Here is a 24722-nt window from a genome sequence, read left to right on the forward strand (position 1 = left end):
TTTTCAATATAGTATATTAACCATTTAATGGCTCAGACAGAGCGAGGATGGAAGACCCCTGATCTCAGTTAGTTGATTGCTGAACCCCATGACACTGACTGACCTCGGGCCGCAAGGCCCAGATTGAGTTCCCCATCCTTCTGAACGGTTGAACTCTGCAACGTTCTATTACAGGTTTCCCCCGCCCTTTCTTTAAAGATGTTCAAAGTTGGGAACTCAGAAAAATATCCTTGATGACCACCTCTGTCTTTGCAGAGTGGGTCCAAAGACTTGCACAGTCAGGAGGTCTGAGAGTGCCGGGGGGGGGTGGATTATGGGGGTTCAGGGGCACGCTACCTTCCCGGCGCTTGAGCGATGGTGGCTGGGTCGGGAGCAGGCGTGGTTCTCCTTCCCGCGGTGGATCTGGCCCGGCCTTCCTCCCGGCGCTTGAGCGATGGCTGCTGGCACCAGTGTTTATATTTTGTATTACTCTTTTTATATTATTCCTTCCATTCCTTTTTTGTATTATTATTCCTTTTGTATTATTGTATTTTTATTATTCTCTCCATTCCTTTTTTCACTAGTTATTTTGGGATGTGGTATTGCTGTGGAGCCCAAGATGGCCTGAAACTTGCTTTGTATAGCAAGCTGTGCTCAAACTCAGTTTTCCTGCCTCTGCCTCCCAAGTGCTAGGATTATAGGCATGCACTATGGTGCTTGGCTCCCATGAAATATTTTATTGAATGAGTAATTTGTGCTAGCCTCTAGGTAGTACTGTAGGTACAGTAGTGAATAAGACAAATGTTTTGTTCTGATCAGGGAAACAATAAGTAAACAAATACTTTCAGATGGTTATAAAATGTTATGAAGGAAAAAAATAAAGCAAAATAGAAGATAATAGTGATTATGGAGGGCAAAGAGGAGGCCGGTATCCCTATTTTAATGAAGGTGATCAGGAAGGAAGGTATGTTAATCACCTTTCTGTTGCTGGGACAAAATACCTGACACAGAACTTAGAGAAAAAGTTTATTTAACTCTTGGTTTCACAAGTCTTAGTCCATGGTCAGCTGGCTCCAAGGCAGCAGCATCATGGTGGAAGTCTGGCAGAGGAAAGTTACTCACTTCAGGGCAGCCAGGAAGCAGAGAGAGCAGAGACAGAGCAAGAGTGGCCTCCTGAGCCCTACCTCCCAATATCCCATCCAGCTGTGTGGGCTCATCAGTGGGTTAAGGTGAGCGTCCTCAGATCAAAGTTCCTTTGTAACCCTACCTCTGAACATTGCTGCAGTGGGGTTCAAGCCCTTAATGTGTGAATCTTTGGGGAACACCTTTCATTTAAACCATAACAGAAAGTATTTATGCTAATATGATATTTAAGCAGAGGCCTTCTTATTGTGAAAGAATAAACTATGACTAGATGTGGAGAAAGAACATTCCAGGGAAAGGCATGCAAAGAAAAACATCAGTTTAAATGTGTTGACATAGGAATAAGGTAACTGTCTTTGAGGAATAGGAAAAAGGTTGATGTGGTGGAAAGTAGATGAGAGGCAGAGTTGGAGAGGTATGTAAGGACTAGATTTTTCTTTTTAATTAGAGCTTATTGACCATAGAATGATTTTGGATTTCATTCTACATATAAGAAAATTTTAAGGGATTTTTGTGCAAAATAGGCTATAAGAGTATGAGACAGGAATAGAGAAACTATTTAGGAAGCTATTGGTATAGTCCAGATAAGATGATACAGATTTGGAAAAGGGTCCTAGAGTTGGAAGATGTGGAAAATGATCCAATATTTATTTATTTATTTTAAAATATTTTGAAATAAAAGGTAACACCAAGAGACTCCTCTTCTGATGGATTGAGAAGTACGAAAACAGAAGTAATGATGTCTAAAGTTTGAGCACATACATAAAGCATCATGACCAAGTGAATTTTATTCTAAGACTACGAGGATGATTCTGTATCTTCAACAAAATTCAAACACACATTCTTGGGTTTTTAAAAAAGCAGTAAGAGTTATCAGTACTTCCTTAATGTGTTGATTTTAGTCCTAACATGACTATAGCCAAGATCTCATAAACACCAGAGGAATTCTCACTTAGGTCAGAAATCAGGAGAAGAATAACTATAGTCTTCATTACTATTAGTTGTGTTGTCCAGTACAGTTAAACAACAAAAAGCCATTAGGTGCATAAATATATAAAGAGAATAAAAAGATTTTCATTTGTGACAAAAGTATACTTTGAAAGCATAAAAAAGTTTGTATACTTAAAATACAAAAAAGTCAATAGCTTCATAAATGATAACAATAACCAGTTAGACTGAAAAACCTCATGAATAAATAAATAAAATATATAGGCATAAGTGTATTAAACAATGTGCAAAACCTAAATAAAGTCTTCAAAACATTCCTGAAAGATGCAGAAGTAGGCCTGTTCAGATAGAGAACTTTATAGTATGAACACGTTAGGGCCTTTTTTTTCTGTATGATGCTGGAGATTGAACCTAGGGCTTTATGCTTGTTAGGCAAATGCTGTGCTACTGAGCTAAATCCCCAGCCCCATTGCATGAAGATGTTAATTCTTCTCAAGTTAATATATGAATATAATATGATCCTCATAAAAATACCAATGGCTTTTTGTTTTTCATAGAGCTAGACAATTTGTCACAGGTTAGGGTTCCTGGGAAGCAGACTCAAGACAGTGATTGCTGTACTAGGTTAATTAGGGGATTACTCTTAGGACCAGTAATTTAAGAGAAGGAAAAGGAAAAGAAGAGATTAGGATTGGACAAAGGGAGAATTCAAGCTGTGATGTAGCCTCATTGGGACCTTAGCTGATCCTGTGGGGAATTTTTAAGATGGAGTAACTCTTCAGAAGGGTTCTCATTTGCAATGAGAGGTCTAGATCTTTATATCCTTGAGTCTGTCAGTCATTGAATGAAGTCTACATAGGAAAGGGAATGCAACCCTGGAAAGTCGATCTCTTCGCTACCAACAAAATTTCCAGAAAAGCAAGGGTAAATTATAAGCCCTTTATTCCTGAAGGAAAATCTGAAAAGTATGTTACAGTGTCTACTAGAGTCCATTTCTTATGCCACGTATTTTTAGCTTTTGATGCTTAACAAATTAGCCCAGAACTTACTACTGTAGTTCAAAACAGCAAACCGAGAAGGTATTATTTGAGGAAGACTTAAAGGAGATGAAAAATCAAGCTATGTGATTACCTGGAGAAAGGGCATTTTAGGCAAAGAAACAGCAAAAGCAAAGGTCTTAAGATTACAATGTAATTGTTATAACTTATTGATATATTGACCCCTTTGTTGTGATATAATGACTTTGTCTCTTCTTATACCCTTTTATCTAAACTTTGTCTGATGTAAGTACAGCATATCTATCCCTGTTCTCTTGTTTTCCATTTACCTGGCATATCTTTTTCCAGCCACATCATTTTCATTATATGTGTGTCCTTAGAGGTAAAGCAAGTCTTGTAGGAAGCACATACGAATTTTCCCTCCCATTTAGCCATGTAGTGTCTTGTTTCGTTTTTTATCCCTTTATATTTTTTGGATTATAAGATTGGACCACCCTGCCCAGTTTTACCGTGTCTTTAAATTGGGGAAAATCCACTTAAACTCAAAGTAATTTGATAGGTAAAGACGTGCTATTGCCATTCTGTTGTTTTCTGGTTTATTTATAGATCTTTGTCCCCCTCCCCTCTTCCTTTGTGGTTTGATGACTTTTTGAAGTGGTATACCCTGAATCCTTTTTTATCTTGTGTATATCTGTGAAGAATTTCTCTGCTTTGTGGTTACCATGAGATTTACATATACTAATAACATGCTATTTTAAGCTCTTAACAACTTTGACCACTGTACAAACTCTACACTTTTACTCTTTCCTTACAGTTTTTTTTTTTTTTTTTTCCTGCTGGGGATTGAAGCCAGCTTCTACTGAGCTACATCTCCGTCCCTTTTTTAAAAATTTGAGTTAGAGGGCTGAGGATTTAGCTCAGTGGTTTCTTGGCCTGCAAGCACAAGGTCCTGAGTCTGATCCCTGGTACCCCCCCCAAACAAAAAATTGAGTAAGAGTCTTGCTAAGTTGTCCAGGCTGGCCTTGAACTTGTGATATTTTTGTCTCAGGCTCCTGATTACAAGCTTGGATTACAAGTATACACCACTGTGCCTGGCTCCACAATCTAGTTTTGATGGCATATTTTATATTTTTATAGCTATGTCCCTTAACAGGTAATTGTTTTTAATAATTTTATCTTAACTTTCATACTACAGATAAAATTGATTTTTGTACTGATACTATATAATGAATGTTCTCTCTCAGTCTGATTATATGCTTAATTTTATCAGTGAGTTTTATGTTTTCATATTGCTATTTGTAACCTTTTGTTTCAGCTTGGATACTTCTTAGCATTTATTAAAAGGCAGGTCTAGTTATAGTAAATTCCCTCCACCTTTATTTGAGTTTTTATCTCCCCTTCCCTTTTTTTTTTTTTTTTTTTTTTTTTTTTTTTTTGGTACTGGGGATTGAACTCGGGTCCTTGCACTTGCAAGGTCCCCTTCTCTTTTGAAGGACATGATTGCTTAGTTGACAGTTTTTGGTTGTTTCTGTTTGTTTGTTTTCAGAATTTAAGGTACATTCTCCTTTTCCTTTCTGGCCTATGGGGTTTCTGTTGAAAAATCTTCACATAGTCGTATGGAATTCTTCTTGTATGTAACAAGTTATTTTTCCTTTCAGCTTTCAATATTTTCTCTTTTTTTTTTTTTTTTTTTTTTTTTTGGTACCTGGGATTGAACTCGGGACCTTGTGCTTGCAAGGCAGGTGGCGGCACCACTGAGCTAAATCCCGGCCCTTCTCTTTGTCTTTGACTTTTAACAATTTGATTATAATGTGTTGGTGTGAATCTCCTTGAATTCGTCCTATTAGGTGTCCGCTGAGTATTCTGGATCTGGTTTTCTATTTCTGTTCCCACATTTAGGATGTTTTTTGCTATTATTTCTTTGAATATATTTTCCTGTCCTATCTTCACCTTCAAGTACTCTGATAATTTGCATAAAGTTTTACTTGGTGTATCTCTTAGGCTGTCTTTCTTTATTTATTTTTTTTGAGACAGGATCTCACTATGTAGTTGAGACTGGCCTGGAATTCACTATGTAGCTCAGGCTGGTCTCAAACTCACAGCGATCCTCCTGCCTCAGGCACCCCAGTGCTGGGATTACAGGTGTGCGCCACCACGCCCGGCAGGCTGTCTTTATTTTTTTAATTCATTTTTTACTCCTTATTGGATTATTTCCAATGACCTATCTTCAAATGTGCTAACTTTCACATCTGCTTATCTTCTATTGAATCTTTCTACTGATTTCTTGACTTCAGTTATACTATCAGCTTGGTGGTTTTTTGTTTGATCCTTTCTCATATTTTAACTCTTGGTTGAAATTAACAGTTTTCTCAAGTTTTACCTCATGAGCTTTTTTTTTGTCCCCTCATGAGCATCTTTATAGCTATCTTTTTTAATTCTCTTGTCAGGTAAATCAAGTATCTCCATTTCATTAGAGTCAGTTTCTGGAGATTTATCTTATTGTATTTGGAACACAGTTCTCTGTTCATTTCCTTGATCTTTGAGTTGGTTTCTGTACATTAAAGAAACAGCTCCCTTCGCAGTTTTGTTAGACTGGTCTCATGTAGGAAGCATTCCTTCCTTGTTAATGTGGCTGTAGATTCAAGGTGCCTCTAAACTTCCTGTTCTTTTCCAGCTTTCTTTGTTCTTACTTATTGATTCCCACAAAATTAATGTTCAGTTGTGCTATCTCGTTGAGAGAAGCGAGATGGTGGTCTGTACCTTGGGAGGCAGCTGCAGAGTCCAGGATGTTTTCTTTCAGAGAAGCTGAGAGCCAGGGTTTACCTCCCACTTGTCCTGCCTGTACCAAGAGGAGGTTCTGAGGCAGATACCTTTACTCTTGATCAGACTGCCCACTGGGAACCTGGAAAGATAGCTGCTATGGGCTTTCAAGTTTAAAAGGCATCTAGTTGTTCTCTGTGGAAAACAAGGAGCCTCAGGGGTACAGAGTTCCATCTATTCCCAGAGTTCAGTGATTTAGGAGCCAGCTTCTTTGGTGTGGCTTGTAAACGTTTGTGTTCTTGATGTGTATAGAAGCTATTTCCAGGAGAGTCAGTGGATCTGGATTTACTGCTGAAGCAAGCCAGGGAAGAAAGTGTAGGGAGGGCTCACTGCCTTGTTGGAGGCAAGCATATGTCATAACACCCTACAGGGAGACTTCTGGTCTGGAGTTATCCTAATGAAAGAATACAGGGGTTTATCTTCAGAGCTAGGCGTGGGAGAAGGTGTGGCAAGTGCCATCTCTTTTCTTTTGACTGGCTGAACCCTTCAATTTATTTACATGGAGAGCTTTCAGGTCTGGGATTATCATGGGAGCAAGTAAAGGAAGAAGGCAAGAAGTGATCTTAGAAGGCCCTTACAGAAGGAGCCTCTGGTCTGCATTTGTCACTGAAGCAAGCCAGGTAAGAAGGTGCAAGATATGCCCGTTTCCCTTTCGGGCATGGAAAGGTCCTCTGCTCTCTCAATAAGGGTGTGTGCAGAAATTTATGCATCAAAGAAACAAGGGTAGGTGGTCATTTTTGCCAGCAGAGCCTCCAGCTTCTTTCCTTGGAGAGCTTGTAGGGCTGGATCTGTCTCTGAGGAGGAGGAAGCCAGGGTATACCATTCTTCCGATTTTGTTTTCTAGCAGTTTATTCATTACCTGCTATGTAGGCCCCCAGATACTGACTTGTTAGAGGCCAAAACCATAAGGAGCTCTAGGGGGAAGGTTGGAAACTCGGAAGATCTTGCTGGTCCCTGACCCTAATATCACAGCTGTTGTGTGAAGTGCATGTGTGATTAAAATCCTCCCCATGTTCTTTGTGTTCTTGAGGGAAGACCTCTGATGCACTGTCCCTGCTGTTTCTCAGGGATATTTAAGAGCCCAGACTTCTGACAGGAATGGTAGAAATTGGGCACTACACATGTGGTATGAGGCCTTTGGCAGAAGTTGAGATTTGCAGTTTCCTTCCTGATTTTAAGGTACTGTGCTCAGCATGGAGTTAAGTGCGCTAGCATGTCTCCACTTTACACACTCATTTCAATGTGGATAGTTTTTCAATCGTTTGATGTGTTAGGAGTCTTTCAACTGGATTTGGCTTTCTTCTGAGAGAACGGATCCATGTGTAGGTGTTTGCTCAGTGAGTCTGTAGGAAAGATAATCAGGAACCTCCTATCATCTTGACGTGCTATGTTGCTGAAGTCATCCCTTGTTGTTATTTTCTGAAACCGTAACAGATTTTCAGAGGTGTTCTATGTGGAGCAGGAAAGAGGAGTCAAGGAGAATTCCAAGATTTTGGCTTGAGGAACTAGGATAATGTAGTTGCTACTTACTGAGATTATGAGAATTACAAGGAGAAATAGCACAGTTCTGGATGTGCTAAGTTTGAGGCACTGCGAATACCCACCCCCAAGATGTTAAAGAGGCAGGAGCTTGGGGGTACCATCCCCAAATGTGCCTTAATGTTTTAAGTTTCTTTGTCTTTGCACATCCTGACTCCCTGCCTAGAAATATTGTTCTCTTCCCCTTTTCAGATGTTACCAAGAGCAGAGTTGGTCACCCTTTCCTCTGTGTGCCAGTCTCTCTTCCTGTTTTTGCCTCTTTATCTGGGGAACACAGGCATTGTTACTTCACATGTTTAGTGAGGTAGCTGTGATATTCTAGGCATTATTGTAGGCACTAGGGATAAACACGCCAAAATTGTGGCCACTGCACAGAGAGATGCAGACAATAAAGAAGTGAACAAATAATAGGTAGTAATAAGTGCTGTAGACAGTGTGCAATAGTGTGTTCGGCGGGAGTTGCATTCTGAGTACCACTGTAGAGGGTCTGCTCAGGGGCTGTTTCCGCTGAGACAGTAATTGAGACCTGAATGAGGAACAGGCTATCTGGAGGAGCAAGAGTGCAGGTGAAGAAAACAGGCAGTGCTGAGGCTTTGGAACAGAGTGAGGTTGGTGTGTGACCAGTAGTGAGGCAGAATGGCAGAGGAGAGGAACGTGATAGGAGAGGGGCTCAGAGAGAAGTGCAGCAGCTGGCCCTGGGGAGGGCCTTGGAATGCTTGCCTTGTGCAGATTTGGTTTTGTTCTGAGGGTGCTGGGAAGTCACAAGAAAGTTCTGGGTGGGTGTTATGGCTTGTATCTAGATCTTTCCCCAATGCTGAATGCACTGATAGGTGGAGCTTTTCAGAGGTGTGTGATGGCCAGGACTCAGAGAATGTAATTACTAAATTCATCCACTGATTGGTTTAGCATAGTTCTGGGTGTGGATAAGGGGAAGGCCCATCCCGGGTGTGAGGTATAAAAAGAGACTTTGTTGCTGCTGCTGCTGCTGTTTGCTTTGCTTATTGCTTTGCTGTCTCCTTCCTGCTTGCCATGGACTCTTTCTCCTGTCATTCCCCTCCGCCCTGCCACCCTGCTTTGGAGCCGGATGACTGGATTGAAACCTCTACAAACGGAGCCAAAATAAACCTTTCCTCCTTTAACTGTGGGTGTTGAGTATTTTGTCTCAGCAGTGACAAAAGTAATGACAGTGACAGCGGAGATTGCTGGGATTTGGTTTTTGGGCTAACTATGATGGCCATGCAGCATAGGTAGTGGTAGTGGCAGAAGCTAAGTGATGACAGTGCAAGTGGTGAAAAGTAGACAAAAAATAGATTGTGTAAAGGGAAAGAAGAAAAGGGATAAAGCAGAATGAAACGTAGGTTTTTGGTATAGACAGCCCATCTGCATGTCCTGTTAAATTACCAGCTTCCTGTCATGTGCAGAACATGGAAATGCAGTGTTTTTATCTTGTTTGAAGTATGCTGCCTCTGCTTTCATGCCCTGTCCGCCTCTCATCTCCCCTCTAAGCATCAGCCAGACTGGTGGCTCTCAGTTCCCAGAACTGCCCAAACTCTTCATTGCCTTTTCTAAATACATGCATTCTTCAACTTCCATCCATCCAAAAATGTTACCTCCTCAGAGACCTCCTACTTCTACCCCAATCATTGCAAAAGTCTGGATTTTCTGTTGTATCTATGATAACTTGCAATTAATTACACATACTAATATTGAATTTCTGTTTCCTTCGGTGAATTCTTAAGTTCCTGGGGAAGGGGGGTGGGTCCTTTTCTGCTGCTTCTTTGCCTGGAGAAGCCGGTGCCTGGCACATAGCAGGTGTTCAGTATGCCTCTTTTTTGTTTTTGTTTTTTTTGTACCAGGGATCAAACTCAGGACCTTGTGCTTGCTTGCGAGGCAGGCATGGCGCCACTGAGCTAAATCCCCAGCCCTTCAGTATGCCTCTTTAAGGGAGTAGATGCAGGAGACCCAAGGATGAAGTCACCATAGGGACAGGGAGACATTAAAGTAGGCCTAAATGCTGTCTAGTATTCAAGGGAGCAGTGAACTTGAATGTTGTTCCTTTTTTCACGTGTCAGAGGACTAATGGCAACCATTTTAATATTACATTTGGGTGTCTGAAAAACTTTAGTTATTTGAAATCTGAGCTATACAGGTGCCATAAGGATAGGAAACCTTCCTTTTTACTAAAGTATATTATGTGTTAACTATTTTAATCAACTTGTCATCCCTGGGACACAAAATTAGAGGAGGAGAGGTTTATATTGGCTCACAGTTTATAGAGGTTTCATTCCAAAGTCAGCTGGCTCCAAGGCAGGATAGCATGGCAGAGGAGAGCTGCTCATGACATGGCCGCAGGAAAGCAGAGAGAGTGAAAAGAGGAAGGAAGGGAGATAAACCCTTCCAGGCCATGCTCTCAGTGTCCTGCGTCTTCCAGTCAGACTCCACCTCCTAACAGCAAGTCAGCTATAATACCCTCATATTCCAGTCACTTTCCAAAAGCCTCTCATATGCTCATATGATGCTTAAGTGGGGGCGGGATGCATATCTAAAATATAACGCTAACATTAACTTTTTTTTTCTCAAGGTTAATCTGAAGCGACCATGTCCTTTCTGGGCAGAAGATGGACATTGTTCGATAAAGGACTGCCATGTGGAGCCCTGTCCAGAGGTATAATAAATAAAAAACTAATAGGGAAAAACTTGCTTTCTCTTGGACTTTTAGATAAGCATATCCTCTGTATTTTGGCTAATGTCAATGGATTTGGACTTGTCAGCAAAATCATATATTCTCTGCCCTCTTCTTTATAGATTGGCCTCTTATTCAATACTTGTCACCAAATGGGTTTAATGATACTTCTTTGTCCTGGGGTATTGGTGATTGGATGTGGAAGTGTAGTCCATTCCTATAATGGAAGGACGATCATAAGCCTGTTCTAGGATTGAGTCTGCAACTGGCTTTTAATTCATGCTTTATGGAATCTGCATCTTATTTCATAGGTTTAAAAAAACTCAAAACACACAAAACCGAAACCTGGACCCTAACTTTCAAGTTCAGAATGCAAATTTCATTGGTTAGAGGCTTGAAGTTTAATTTTCTTTTTTGTTTTGTTTTGTTTTAAGGGTGTGCTGTACTTATTAGGAAGAGAATGCCATATTTTAGACACTTGTTTGTTTGTTTATTTTGGTGCTGGGATCCAACTAGGACCTTGCATTTGCAAGACAGGCGGCAGCACCACTGAGCCAAATCCCAGCCCCTAGACTTTTAAACTTTAAAAAAAAAATTTTAGTGGTGCTGGGAATTGAACTAGGAAATTAACTTTGATATATTTACTAATAGTTATATAGCCCTTATTCAAATAGTGCCAGTGATTTCCATATGCTTATGCTTTGTAGAGAAAAAAAGGGGAGGGTTGGTCTAGAATCCAATTAGAATTATATTTTGCATTTGGTTGTCATGTCTCCTTAGTCTCTTTTCCTCTAGCATTCTCTTCCTCCTTTCTTACAGTAAAGGGGATCAAAGCAAGGGCCTTGTACCTAATACATTCTAGTCATGTGCCTTACCACTGAGCTACACCTGCATTCTTCCTTTACCCATTTTTAAATTGAGTTGTTCCTTACTGCTGAATTTAAGAGTTCATTATTTGGCTTTGATACATAGTATATATTTCTAAACTGAGTGCTTTTTTCTTTTTTTTTTTTTTTTTTTTTTTTTAAAGGGAGTCTGGGAAGCACATGTTTGAATCTAGAGTACTGAGCTATATCCCCAGCCTTTTTAAAATTTTGAGACAGACAGTTGCTTAGTTGCCCAGACTGGCCTCAAACTTTTGATACTGCTGCTTTAGCCCCCGACTCCAAGAACTGGGATTACAGCCATGTGTCACCTGGAAAGTGCTTACTTTTTCAAGTTAAGTTACTATTTGTGTTAACTTTATAATAAGAAAAAAATGAAAGCCAGGTATGGTGGCAGTGGCGCCTGCAGGCCTGTAATCCCAGCACTGAGGAGGCTTGGGGGTGGAGGATCACTGCAAATTCAAGGCCAGCGTTGGCTACATAACAAGTTCAAAGTCAGCCTGAACTGCATAGCAAGATCCCGTCTCAGAAAACAAACAAAACGGGCTGGGGATTTAGCTCAGTTGTTCCAGGCAGCTGCTTTGCAAGTGCAAGGACCGGAATTTGATGACCGGTACCAAACAAAAACAAAACAAAACAACAAAAAAAGAATGAATGTGTTTGTTTATAAAAGGACCCCAACAAAGGAAATAAAACACACTTATATCAAAATATCCTGCTTTATTCCCTTTCCTTCTCCCAGAGACAAAAAAATTATCCCTTCTTACTGATTCATTAAATATGTGAGGTTTTTACACCTGTCTCTCTTTGGGGAAAATATATTAGATATTTCATATTTTACCCAAACTTGGGTACAGTTTGGTTTCTATAATTTCAAATTAATTTAATCATGAGGATCACTTTACAAGTTACACACTGCTTCATATTATTTGTGTTAGTGGCAATGACCAGATTTATTTTACACTTGATTTTAGTTTTAATTTTTGTCAAATTATTACTTTTAATAACACTTTTTTTGCAGTGTTTGATATATTGCTCATGACAGTTACCAGCAGGGCCCTACTATTTCTTCATAACCTATGAGGATATTTATTTAAATCATTGTGTTGTGCATTAAGCCTTTTAAAAAGCTGCTAATGAGAGCCTGGAATGGTGGTGCACTCTTGTAAGCAGGCAGAGGCAGGAGAATTACAAGTGGAGTCTCGCCTGGGCAATGTAGTGACTTACCAAGACCTTGTCTCACAAAACTTAAAAAGGGCTGAGGCTGTAGCTCAGTGTAAAACACAGTCCTGTATTGGCTAGAGGACATACAGTAGTCAGAGGCCACTTTGGGTTAATATTAGCTCCAGATTATAAAGTCAGGGTCTTATAACTGTCTAGATTTGACTTGAGTTTTATAATTTTCTCTCCTGTCCCTTAGTAGATGTGCTAGAAAAAAATACCCAAATGATAAAATATTGACAGCAAGTGACATTTTATCTTTTTATAGATTAGGAAAAAAATCTCTTTATCATCATCATCATCATCATTTTCCTGACAAGAAAATATTCTGAATATTTTGTTAAAAATCTATGAAATTTGACTAATTTTTAATAGGTAACATGCTGCTGTTGGTAGTCAGTAGATTCAAAGGCTGAGAAAAGCCCCTGGCTTGATGAAAAAAAACCTGTCTGGGAATGTCTTCTTTCAGATGTGATTTTTGTTTAAAATTTTATTTGATAAAGCAGTTAAAATAATTCATAGATTCATTTATTAAATCCTAATACTAATTATTGGTTTTGTGGAAAGGAATGTCAGACCTAATACAGTTCTTCCATTGATAAACCCCGAATTTCTGGCCTGTAGACCAGAAATCTGACTCTTGCCTCCTACTAATACAGAATTGCCTAAGCTTCAAAAGTCATCTTAGAACAAAAAATTAAAATCCAGCATAATGTATTTTAACTACTTTTGAACTTTTAAAAGATTTTTCTGTGGTAATAAATTTTATGGAAATGTGATGGTCGTTTTTACCCTAAAATTTATATAAACTATAAAAGAAATACTGCATTGGGAGTTATTAGAGGTAATTTTGACTCTATATATGTCATTCAGTTTTCTGAACTTTAATTTCCAAGTTTGTAAATTGGGATAACTGTTTTTAACTCGAGGAAGTATGAAAACAAAATTTGAATGTATATTTGCATCCCGTAGAATAATATATTCTTTGTATCACTTTAAATTTGTATTGTTGTTCTTTTAAGAGTAAAATTCCAGTTGGAATTAAAGCTGGGCATTCTAATAAGGTGAGTCACTTTTCTCCCTTGAATATTTCGGCTTTATTGCACAGTGAAACTTAAGTTTACAGTGTTTGACATGGTTGAAGAGACTGTAATATGGCTAGCTGAGAATGGAGATATTTTGCCTCAGAACTCCAAATCCCTAATTCGTGAGCAAGTAGAGAGTTTGTGCATTCCAGCTTCTTTTGAAATTATGTCACTGTTTGTGGAATCTTTAGAAGAATTCTAATTTGTAGCTGCAGTTTTATATCACCTACTCAACAGATGTTTTATCATTGTGGTGTTGAACCTGTGGTACTTTGCAAAAATGAGTGGATTTTGGGTTGCAGTTTGGCACTCCATCTCAGAAAGGTTTACCATCACTATTTTATCATATAGGTGCATTTGGTTCTCTGTTTCAGTCTACCTGTTAGATTCAGGTTTATATTGTATAGAGAAAATAATTTTCAAGATATTTTGAACAAAGTACTTTCCAACAGTGTTAAACTAAAGATTTCCTTTTTCTTCTTAGGCACATGTCATAGGTTTGTTTTGTTTTTGCCAGACACACGTTTTTAGGTATTAATTTACTTCGAGTTTTTCACTATTGTAAATACCCTTTTCTCTGCCTTCCTTTTTTGCATATTCTCCATTTTCTAGCACTTTCATCCATGTGTTGTTTATGGTCACATTCACTTTTGTTTTTGGGTTTTTTTGCTCCAGTAGAAAGACATGCAATCCTTCGAAGGTCTTCCCTCCCAATCCCATTCTCTTTGCTCCCTCCCCAGAACCAGGCATTTTTCTGAAGTACCCTTCCATGGTTTTATACTCTCACTGCGCATATATCCATATGTTATCTACTTTTATTGCATTATTTGTGAGTAATGTGTACATTTTTATATAAAATTGAAAAGTTAAATAATATATTGTTTTCAATAGTATTTTTGTGTGCATTTTTACTCAGTCTTAATGATTTTGAATTTTTCTCTGTTGATACATGTGAATCTTGTTCATTTTAATAACTAGTAGTCAGTTTTGTGACTTTAACATAGAAGTTTCCATGGACAATTCACTTGTTTGCAGTTTTTGCTGATATAATGATGTAATCGCAATTTTCCTTTGTCTCCTTGTGGACATGTGTTACCACTTATCTACTTCTTTATTAGAAATAGGATTGCAAGGTGGTTGTACTTTTTCTAATTGTTGCCTTCAGATGTGGATACCTAATAGGTCTTAAGGGTTTGTGTATTTTTATAGTTCTAGATATATAATACCAAATATTTTCCTAAGTGAGTTTTCTTAGTGTATGTCACAACAGCACGCTAATGCTTTTAAATTGTTAATGTCTCCACTAATTTGTTAGGTAGAAATTTGTACCTCTTTTTTATTCATATATATATTACATATTTTGATAATATGATATATTTAGTATATATCATCACTGACATATAGTTCTGCCAGTGGAAGCTAAGAAAAATGGAAAGATAATTACTACTAAACTTATCATGAACTTCCTTACAGTACTTGAAAGTGGCAAATAATACCAAAGAATTAGAAGATTGTGAGCAAGCTAATAAGCTGGGAGCAGTTAACAGCACATTAAGGTAAGTTTTATTTTAGTAGTATTAAGAACATATTCTGTTATTTAATTTATGTTAATCTTTTTCTTGTGATTTTAGTAAAACATTTTTGTTAAGCATTAAATTTATAATTAATCAATTTTTTAAAAGGGAAAAAAAGTTACTCTATCCTAAATTCCATAACAATTTTGCCTCTTCTTGGCCTGTTTGTTCTTAAATTTCTAGGATATATTATCAGTAGCAAATCTAATCAAAAATAGAAATTTAGAAAATTACTCAGCAGGATTTCTGGGTCCATTCTAATGGTCATTATGGAAAGAGGGGCTTGAACCTCTAAATCTTTTATATGTATATCTTATGTATACAGTCTATATCTTATATTTTGAATGGTAAATTTGCTGGTAGTTTAAGTTCCAAAGTTTTGTTTTGTTTTTGTTTTTTGCTGACCTTTCTACTCTAAGCAGAACAACATAATAGAAGCAGTAGCAGAAACTGGTATACAACCTATATCCCACCCACACAAATCAAACCAAAATCAAACAAGCAAAACAAACAACAAAAACACACCAGACTAGTATATACATCCTTGTGGAGGTATTTATAATCGGGAAAATTATTGAACACCTCCTGATGTAAGGAGCTGTGTTAGTTGCACACAGACAAAATACCCAGCACCCAAAGTTAGAGGGGAAGGGGTTTATTTGACTTACAGTTCACAGAGGCTTCAGTCCACAATCAGCCAACTCCAAGGCAGGGAGGACAAACAGGCATGGCAGAGCACAAACAACATGGCGCACTCAAGGCAGCAAGGGTAACAAGAGTTAAGAGAGTCTCCCTGCCCCTCTTATCTTATCCAGGATACTCAGGGTGGGCAGCACTCACACCCTTAATCCTAGTGCCCTTGAGCCTAGCATTGCATCGTGAATCCCTTCCAGCTTCACACACTGTAGATCAATCCTATGACCACAGGAGGCTCTGGGGGGACATCTAGACCCAAGCCATAGCAAGAGGGTTGTGAGAAGTTTTTTTTTAGTGCACAGTTTTCCTTCTCAGCTTCTGTTCAACTAAGACAGTTTGGGGCGGTCTAGGCCAAGCTTCACATTTCCATTGTCACAGGTGAGTGCTTAGGCAAAACTGTCAGTTTGGTCAGTACACACTTACTACTTGTTTATGTTTTGTTTTTGTTTGTTTGTTGTACTTGGGAGTGAGGATACAGATAGAGTTGGAGTGGTTCACCAAACCTCTCTGGCCTTGCCTGAGGAATGTTCTAGCTGTGGCAGACATGACTGGCAAGTGTCAGTGCTTCAGTGGGTATTCTCAATGTGTCTGAGCAGGCAGAGGCGATTGGGCACGTAGGTTCTGCACTGTTGGTTAGTGTGATGAGCAGCTGTCAGCGCTGCTGTCATGATCCAAATCTCTGGTAACCTCTGGTCAATGGTGGGGTACCAGTGCAGCTCTTGGCCTCCCACGGCCTCTGCAGCCAGTGCCACCCTGGCTCTTCCATCTTCTCTTAGCTCTTTTGGTTCTTTAGCTGTACAGCAGCTTAATCTTTCTAGCTCATGGCTTAAAGTGAATGTAGTTTTAAGTTTATTTGAATGTAGTAGTTGTTCCACATCAGTTCAAATTAGAAATCTTTACCATAGATTGTGTTAAATTTAATGTATGATGTAAAATGAATGCCTGGATCATGAGATCAGAAATATGCATTTCTTCAAGAAACTAGAGACATTTAGAGCTAAATGGATGCACATTTAGGCCATTCTCTTTAGAGAAATAAATAAGGTGTGTGAATACTGAATAGTCTCTCTGGTGTAAGAAACTGAAAGTGTAAATAAGGATTAAAATGATTAATTGATAATGTGAAATAGGAAGAAAAGGTCCAAAGAGGTAGGGGAAGTGGGAGGGGAAAGGAAAAAAATATGAGAAAAGGAAAAATGGAAACAAAGTCTTTGTAAATAGGGAAGGGGAAAGAGGGGGAGGGGAGGGCAGGGGAAGTGGGAAAAAATAAGAACCAAGATACATCATGTAATGCTACAAGTTCCCATAGATGAATGTAACTGTATTGTATACCTAAAATGTACCAATAAAAGAAATTAAGAATTTTTTTTAAAAAAAGAAATAAGCAGTTCTTGGGGTTTTGGATCCTGTAAGTATAAAAGCAATTTAAATTTAAAATATTCTGAAAGTAAATTTCTTCCCTACTTCAGGAAAAGTATAATAATTGCTACAATTTCTAAGTCAGCTGAAAAGGCCAGCTTGATTTTTGTGTTTAAATGTTTTATGTATTTGTAAATTTTTAGTTAAAATAGCTACAATTCAACTAGAGCTGATAATAATTTTAATGTAGTTAATATAAATTACTCATGGAAGTTTATATGTTTTTATATATAACTTGGTCTTAATCATTCCTTCATGTAGCCAATAATAATAATAATAATAATAATGTAGCATCATCTAATAAAGAAGTGGCCTCAAATTATTTTAATTACATTAGAATATAGTATAAAATTTTTCAGCTCCAAATTTAATCATTTTTCTTTTTTATTCCTCCTTCCCATAGTAATCAAAGCAAAGAAGCTTTCATTGACTGGGCAAGATATGATGATTCACAGGATCACTTTTGTGAACTTGATGGTAATAAAATAAACTATTATAATTAAATTATTTTAGCTTTAGCTCTTTTATAAGACATCTATTATTGGGGGGCGGTGCTGAAGCTTCAACTTTGGACCTTGCACTTGTGGGGCAGGCACCAGAACCACTGAGCTAAATCTCCAGCCCATTGTAAGACATCTAAATCAATAAAAATATAACCTGAGTTAACAGCTTTAACATTGGACTTTGCTATGTAGATTTTGTTCTTAACAGCATTTGAAAACCTTTGTTCCAGGCCTTGTGTTCAGTGCCTTAAAACATTATTTCTAATCTTTATAACAACCTTATTAATAGGTGTGTTTTTTCATATCTGAGAAGCTAATTTTTAGAATCACTGAATTGCCCCAAATCACACAGTAACAAGAGGCTGAGATAGGATTTTATCCCAGATCTGAGGGAGTCCAAAAACCTGTGTTCTTTCCAGTACATTGCACCATCTATGGGCTTTCAGTTGAAGCCACTTGGTTATAGGTCCTTGAACATGCAAAAATGTTTACCCTGGAATTTGCTGGAAGTCTCAACAAACTCATTTAATGATTCCCTCTAGTGCTGGGGAGGACTTGAGTTTGATTTCCTCAGAGCCCTCTTTCCAAGAGTCCTCTGGAAGAATCCAAAGATGTGATACTGTCCAACAGAGTTACTACAACTTCCCTGAACAGGAGATAATTGTTGCAGCGATTTAGAAATTTATATCTATATTTCTGAAGAACTGTGATTGAAAAATAGTATTTCCAAAGAACTGTGCTGTGTAAGCTAGAATCATGCATTTGACCTCTTCACCTTTACCTTGTTACTGTTAAACTTTTGGTGGTGGGAAAGAATTTGGGGTTCAAGCATGCACATTTGAAAATGGACAGCAGAGGTTTTTTTTGAACTATTCAAGGATCTAAAAGTGATCATCATGCTTTCTAAAAGTTTAAAAATGATCCAGAGATAGAACTGTGGTGTCTGTCTATATTATCATGAAGTAAATTACTGTGGCTTCTAAAGGATAGTAAATTGAATACTGGGAGATAGAATATTGTTACCATTTATATCATTTCAGCTAGGAAAATTTTTAAGAAATGTGAGCAAGGTTTCTTTGGGTATTTGGGTTTCCAATGGCCAGCTAATTAAATTCCCCATTATGATATTTAGAATTGGTGAAAGTTTTATCAGAGAAAGCCACTGTACCCACAGTGAACTTCATCACTGCTTACTCTTATTTGCTCTTTGTCATTCTAATTATATTTGCACTTTCAACACCATAGTTAACTTCTTTCAAGTTCATTTTATCTAATGTTTTAAAAAATCTAACTGTGCTTCTTTAATAGGTTTTCAGATTCTTCATTTGTGATTATAAATTATTCATGATAGTTTTTTTCATAAAAATACTCAATTGTGGGGGTTACATGTTGTAAATAAATTGATGAGCTAAATTTAATATCATCAGTATATTGTTAATGTTTTCTTTTTTGTGGTACTGGAGATTGATCCCAAGCCTTTGTACTGAGCTGCATCCCCAGGCCCCACTCCTCTTTTTCATTTTGAAACAGTGCCTTACTGAGTTGCTGCATTGCTCAGGCTAGGTTCAAATTTGCAATTCTCCTGCCTCAGCCTCTACTAGGATTACAAGCATGCGCCACCATGCCCAGTTCTGTTTTTTATACCATTAGTTTCTTAAGTTGTAGAAATGGAAGACGTATCCAATAAGAACTTGTATAAAATCATCCTTTAATATTTTTAGAATTACATATTTTAAATAAGTAGGATTTTTTTCAATTTTATGTAATTGTTATGCATATAAAACCATGCTACTTCTCTTACCATTAGTCCTCTGAGTTGTAGTTTTCATTTGCCCTAATGATTTATACTTATCCTTTTTTTTTTTACTGTTGGGGTAGCTCTAGAATCATTGTTTAGCTATTCCTGCTATCTAAATTCGGAAGGTTAAAATGTGAAAATGTAAAGACTGTTCACTCTAGTTTATTGGGGAAAATATCCATATGTTTCTGTTCCTTGCTGCTTTGCTCTTGGTATTATCTTGGAATGGAAGATGATCCCATGCATGAAATAGCAGTCTTTTAAATAATTTAGCAGTTTAATATCCACTAGGGTGAGCTGCTGTACCTGTCCTGTTGTTTTCATTATCTTTATGCATGGTTTCCTATTTCTACTCAAATGTCTTCTCATCAGAGAAGCTTGGTCTCATCTTCCTGTATAGAGTAGTAACCATGGTCACTCATGGGGCCTCTGTACTGCTGGTTTCCATCCACTCCACCCACCACTAACAACTACCTGGCATTGTGGCATATTATATAGCTTAACGAGTTCCTTGTGTGACTTTTCCTCCTAGATTGTGAGCTACTCAAGGGCCAAGGCTTGGTCTTTGATTCTCTACTATATTCTTAGTACCTAGAACAGTTCCTGGACATCGTAGGTGTTTAATAAAGATGGTGGTGAATGAAGCAGTTGGTCTATAAATAACCTAAATAGCATGATAGGCTTTAACTTGTATTTTTCTCTGAAAACATGTTTATTAATACATTTAAAATATTATTTAAAACAGTAGTTGCTAAGTCTAGCTATGTTTCAAAATGACTTGACTTTATAAGCTATAGATTTTCCTGGACTGTGTAGCTCGTTCTCTAATAGTGAGTTAGCAGTTTGGGGTAAAGTTGGTGGTGCTCAATCCTGAACCCCTGACATAAAATGTTTTTAAACTATGACTATAAGCAAAAAGCCTTCATCCTAAATTGACCTGTGCTATTATGTCTTACAGATACATGGGTGAGGAGGCGAGGTAGTGTCTCCACACTGTAAAGTGGGTTGTGACCTCATCACCTTACTGCTAAATTAGGACACTGAGAGGAGCATTCATTTGGGAAAATGATGTACTTGAGGAGGAGGAAAAAAACATTAGTCCAATTTGATGATTTTCCAGAATTAGGAGTCATGATTCAGTTGGAAGGTCTTTGAATACTTAGGTAATGTGGTCAACATGGTTGTATAGAAAAAGCAAAGCTTTGTAGAGAGAAGAAGAAAATACTTTCTAGGGCAAGGATGCAGTAAGGGTACAGAAAGAGATCTGAATAGGAGATCTAGTTGTACTATTACAGAGAAGTGATAATTGAGGAACAGGTTAATTAAAGTCAGTGTCACAGGTCACCTGGGGTCTAGTGGGCCCCAGATCTGGTGTGCTTATGGGGAAACTAACTACTGTATGCTTTCTCCCCAACGCTGCTCACTCTAGCATCATGAAAGCCTTGTCAGTATAGGTCAGAAAATGTCAAACTTTTCAGGAAACAGACAAATGGTAAACATTTTAGGTTTTATATGCCATATAGTCTCTGGCAACTCCTCAACTCTTCCACATAAGCCAAAAAAAAAAGGTTGTTCTAAGAAAACTCTTCACAGAAACAGATAAAAGGCCAGATTTGGCCCAGGAATGTAGTGTGCCAAGCACAAAACCTACCCTTTTCATGATTTTTAAAAAGTATTTAAAATTTAAACAATTAAACAAAATCATTGATTGAATTGAGAATTTTAAGAAACTAGTTACAAAAAATGGTACGATTTTACTCTTAAGATTTGTTTTAGCTCCCTTAAAATATATTTTAAGTCATTATGCTTTAATAGCTGAATCAGCGTTTTTTTCCGTATTGGTTGTTTAGTTGTTTTTACGGAGCACAGACTGATACTAGCTCAGTCTCCACAATCATAGATGACCCTGAATATGTGTACTCTGATGTGGATGCACAGACACAGAGTATCGACAGTTGTGAACGATATATATATCAGGGGATATATATTTATATGGTCACTAATATTTGTGAAGTTTATATATAACTGAGTCAACTTTGCAAATAAACTCAAGAGCAGCTCAAAGAAATTAAAACTATATTACAAATAATGAATTTTAAAATTACCAAAAAACATACTTTTAATAACTTTATAATTTAAACTTATATTTTTAAATTAGAATTTTAAAAGTTACTGTTTTTAAGTCCTGAGTCAATCTATGTCCTTTACTTCAACAGTTTTTGTCTGTCCGATTTGTAAATTAAGTTTCCTGTGCCTTAATTTGTGTAGTACAATAGCTTTATAATTCTAGGGCTAGAAGTATCTTCTATTATGAAAATTCTATTCTAGAGCCAGTATCTTCTATTATGAAAATATGTTTCCATTATCACTATGTTATATACAATCCATGTAATAACAATATTTTATTTTGTCATACTAGGGATTGAATTCAGGGTTTTCCTCATGCTAGGCAAGCATTCTATTACTGAGCTACATCTCCACCTCTTGTAATTACTTTTGTCCTTGTTCTACATCATAAAAGTAGGCAATTCTTGGAAGGCATAGATCAAGATGCCAGTTTCCCCTTATGAGTATGGATATTCCCAAACTACGTTCATTCGGTGTTCAGTGAATATCATTCATTGATAGGAGAAGTCAGGTGTCTATGTACTTCTGACTTGTTCTCGTAACACTGAAAGGTAGTAAGCATGTTAAGGAATAGTTTGTGCCAAAGCTTGTATGTATTATGATCATACATTTGTGAGCATAGTCCTTATAATTTTTCTTTAGCTATGAAAGTACATTTCCCTTTTTGACCCAAAATGTGAGCCTTAATAGTTAAGACCATTTTTCTTCATGTTTTGTATTCCTCAGAGATCTCTATTAAAATGTCCAAGCAGGGCCGAGCATAGTGGCGCACACCTATAATCCCAGCAATCGGGAGGCTGAGGCAGGAGGATCACTGTGAGTTCAAGACCAGCCTGGGCTACAAAGTGAGTTCCAGGTCAGTCTCAACTACATAGTGAGACCCTGTCTCAAAAAACAAAAACAAACAAACAAAAAGTCCAAGCAGGGGAAATTTAGTACTCATTTGGATTTTGTCATGGAAATGGTTAATTTTAGATGTTTCAAGAAGTTTTTGAAAATTGTGCCTATTATGTACTAGTTTGGGAGGGGAAAAGCACTTCAATATGTTAATATTGGTAAAAATGAGTAATAATTTTTAAATTGGACCACTGTATAGCTCTGTGAATAATCCTTTAAATAACACTTTTTTGAGACATTTTCTTTATAGGTCTACAAGTAGAATAGCAGAAAAATCTTTTTTGTTTTGTTTTGTTTTTTTGAGACAGGGTCTCACTGTGTAGTTCAGACTGACCTGGAACTCACTATGTAGCCCAGGCTGGTCTCAAACTCGCAGGGATCCTCCTGCCTGAGCCTCCTGAGTGCTGGGATTACAGGCGTGCACCACCATGCCCAGCTTGAAGTCTCTATTTTTAATATAAAAAAGTTTAAACAAAATAAGTATTTTCAAGACTGTGTTTAGATAGCTATATGTGATATTTGGAGAAGGAATCATAAAATATTAAAGCAGGTTATGATTCTGTTCTTCTCATTCCTGGGTGGTTAAAACTAATAAAGTAACAGATGTTACATTTCTTAAAAGAACTCTGATTATCCAAAGAAAAGGAAGGAAGGATTTAGTTTTCCTCCCTAAGTAATTTGCCCAGTTTTTTACAAATTTTGGGTCAAGAACAGTCACAAGTATGCTAACTACCCTGCCAATTAAGTTGAAGATTATTTGCAGAACATAGCATTTCTTTAGCTTTTGGGCAGTCCTGTCTGCTTTGAAATGCTAAATTCCAGGTAACCAGTGAGTCTTCTCTTGTTCAGATGAGAGATCTCCAGCGGCCCAGTATGTGGACCTGTTGCTGAACCCGGAGCGGTACACTGGCTACAAGGGGCCCTCTGCCTGGAGAGTGTGGAACAGCATCTATGAAGAAAATTGTTTCAAGTAACTGGGGGATCTGGGAGGGGGAGAGATTATTTGTTTCTCTTGGGAAAAGATTATACCTCCAACCATCTTATGTTTGGGTTTAATGTTCTATTTTTTTAGGCCTCGGTCTGTTTATCGCCCTTTAAATCCTCTGGCACCCAGCCGAGGTGGGTTTTTCATGTATTTCATGCTTTAGAGATTGTTTATAAAATGTCTTTGTAGCTAATTCTATAAGGAACTACCATCTGTTGTATATTTCCTTAATTTGAATGATGAACAAAACTATAAGATTAGTTCATAGTTAAGCCTTAATATTTCTATATATATGTCTTCTTTAATTATTGTCATTTATTGAGTGCCTGCTATTTGCCAGACCCTAAGCTACGAACTTTATGTCGCATACGTTAGAAAATGTAAGAAATCCACATATACCAGAAAGAGACTTCTGAGGAAATTCCTCTAACTCTGGATGCCCAAGCCCTGCCCCATGCTTAGTGAAGTCCAAAACCCTGGGAGGAATGCAGGCATCCGTGATTTTTTCAGTTCTTCAGATGGCTTTAGTGTGTAGCCAAGTTAGAGAAGTAGTCGCTCAGAAGAGTGCTTCTGAAGCCTCAGTCTGCATGCAGATCACCAGCCCTGAGTCTGTAGGTCTTGGATGGGGCCCAGAATCCTCATAAGCTCCAAAGTGCCTTTTCAGGGTGCTGATACCAACACAAGGAAGGAGTTCAGGGCCTCAGTCTGCCCTGGGCAGTGCTCCTTACCTGCCCTATCCATGGACCATCCAGTAGCCACACGGACCATCAAGTGTATGACGTGGCATTGTGAACTTGAATTTTTAATTTTATTTAATTTTTGTTCATTCAAATGTAAAAACTGAAACCGTGTAAGATTATCAGTGGGGATGCCCTCATTATTTTCTCAGTGGGGAACCAAACCCTCAGAGCCACCCTGTGATTGACCAATCCAGTGCTTTTTTTAAACCAGGATTGAGTTAAGAAATTGAACTTTCTGGCATCCATGAGTCTCTCTTGGCCTTTTTGGGGACCAAGTAGACTGGGCAGGGTGTTTTGGATGCTTGTGCTGTCAAAATGGGGCAAATATTCTCCAGATTTATTCTGAAACTTCTAGGGAAGGGAATTAGATCATGCAGAAGGGGCGTGGCTTCTTATCTTTTGTCTCTTAGTACATTTAACTCATAGCTTTTCAATTTTTGACTCGAATGTTTTATTTATTTATTTGGTTGGTTTTTGTTTTTGTTTTGGTACAGGGGATCAAAGTTGGGCCCTTGTGCTTTTGAGGCAGGTGGCGGAACCACTGAGCCAAACCCCAGCCCTTAAATGTTTTATTACATAAAATTTTATAGACATTGAAGCAATCTAGAAAGTTTTGTAAAGTAAAATGGGAAAGGCCCCTCCTGCACCTTTCTGTACCGTAGTAGAGCATGTAGAGCAATTCT

At 37.8% G+C, this 24722-nt stretch overlaps 1 protein-coding gene across 4 annotated transcripts in view; it reads left to right on the top strand.

Annotated features, from left to right (window-relative positions):
* The window catches only part of Ero1b (endoplasmic reticulum oxidoreductase 1 beta), a 55103-nt gene that overhangs the window by 6119 nt on the left and 24262 nt on the right, over positions 1–24722 (top strand). For 3 of the 4 annotated variants that reach the window (XM_033761842.1, XM_010621983.3, XM_010621984.3), the window contains exons 2-7: positions 10009–10092; positions 13238–13279; positions 14774–14856; positions 17393–17466; positions 23164–23284; positions 23387–23433. In XM_033761842.1, coding sequence (XP_033617733.1) covers positions 10009–10092; positions 13238–13279; positions 14774–14856; positions 17393–17466; positions 23164–23284; positions 23387–23433 — 451 coding nt within the window. The remainder of the gene's footprint in view (positions 1–10008; positions 10093–13237; positions 13280–14773; positions 14857–17392; positions 17467–23163; positions 23285–23386; positions 23434–24722) is intronic. The other variant, XM_033761841.1, reaches the window with a different exon arrangement.

This window comes from Fukomys damarensis, unplaced genomic scaffold, assembly GCF_012274545.1.
Source record: "Fukomys damarensis isolate Sample0158 unplaced genomic scaffold, DMR_v1.0_HiC HiC_scaffold_10, whole genome shotgun sequence".
Lineage (NCBI taxonomy): Eukaryota > Metazoa > Chordata > Mammalia > Rodentia > Bathyergidae > Fukomys > Fukomys damarensis.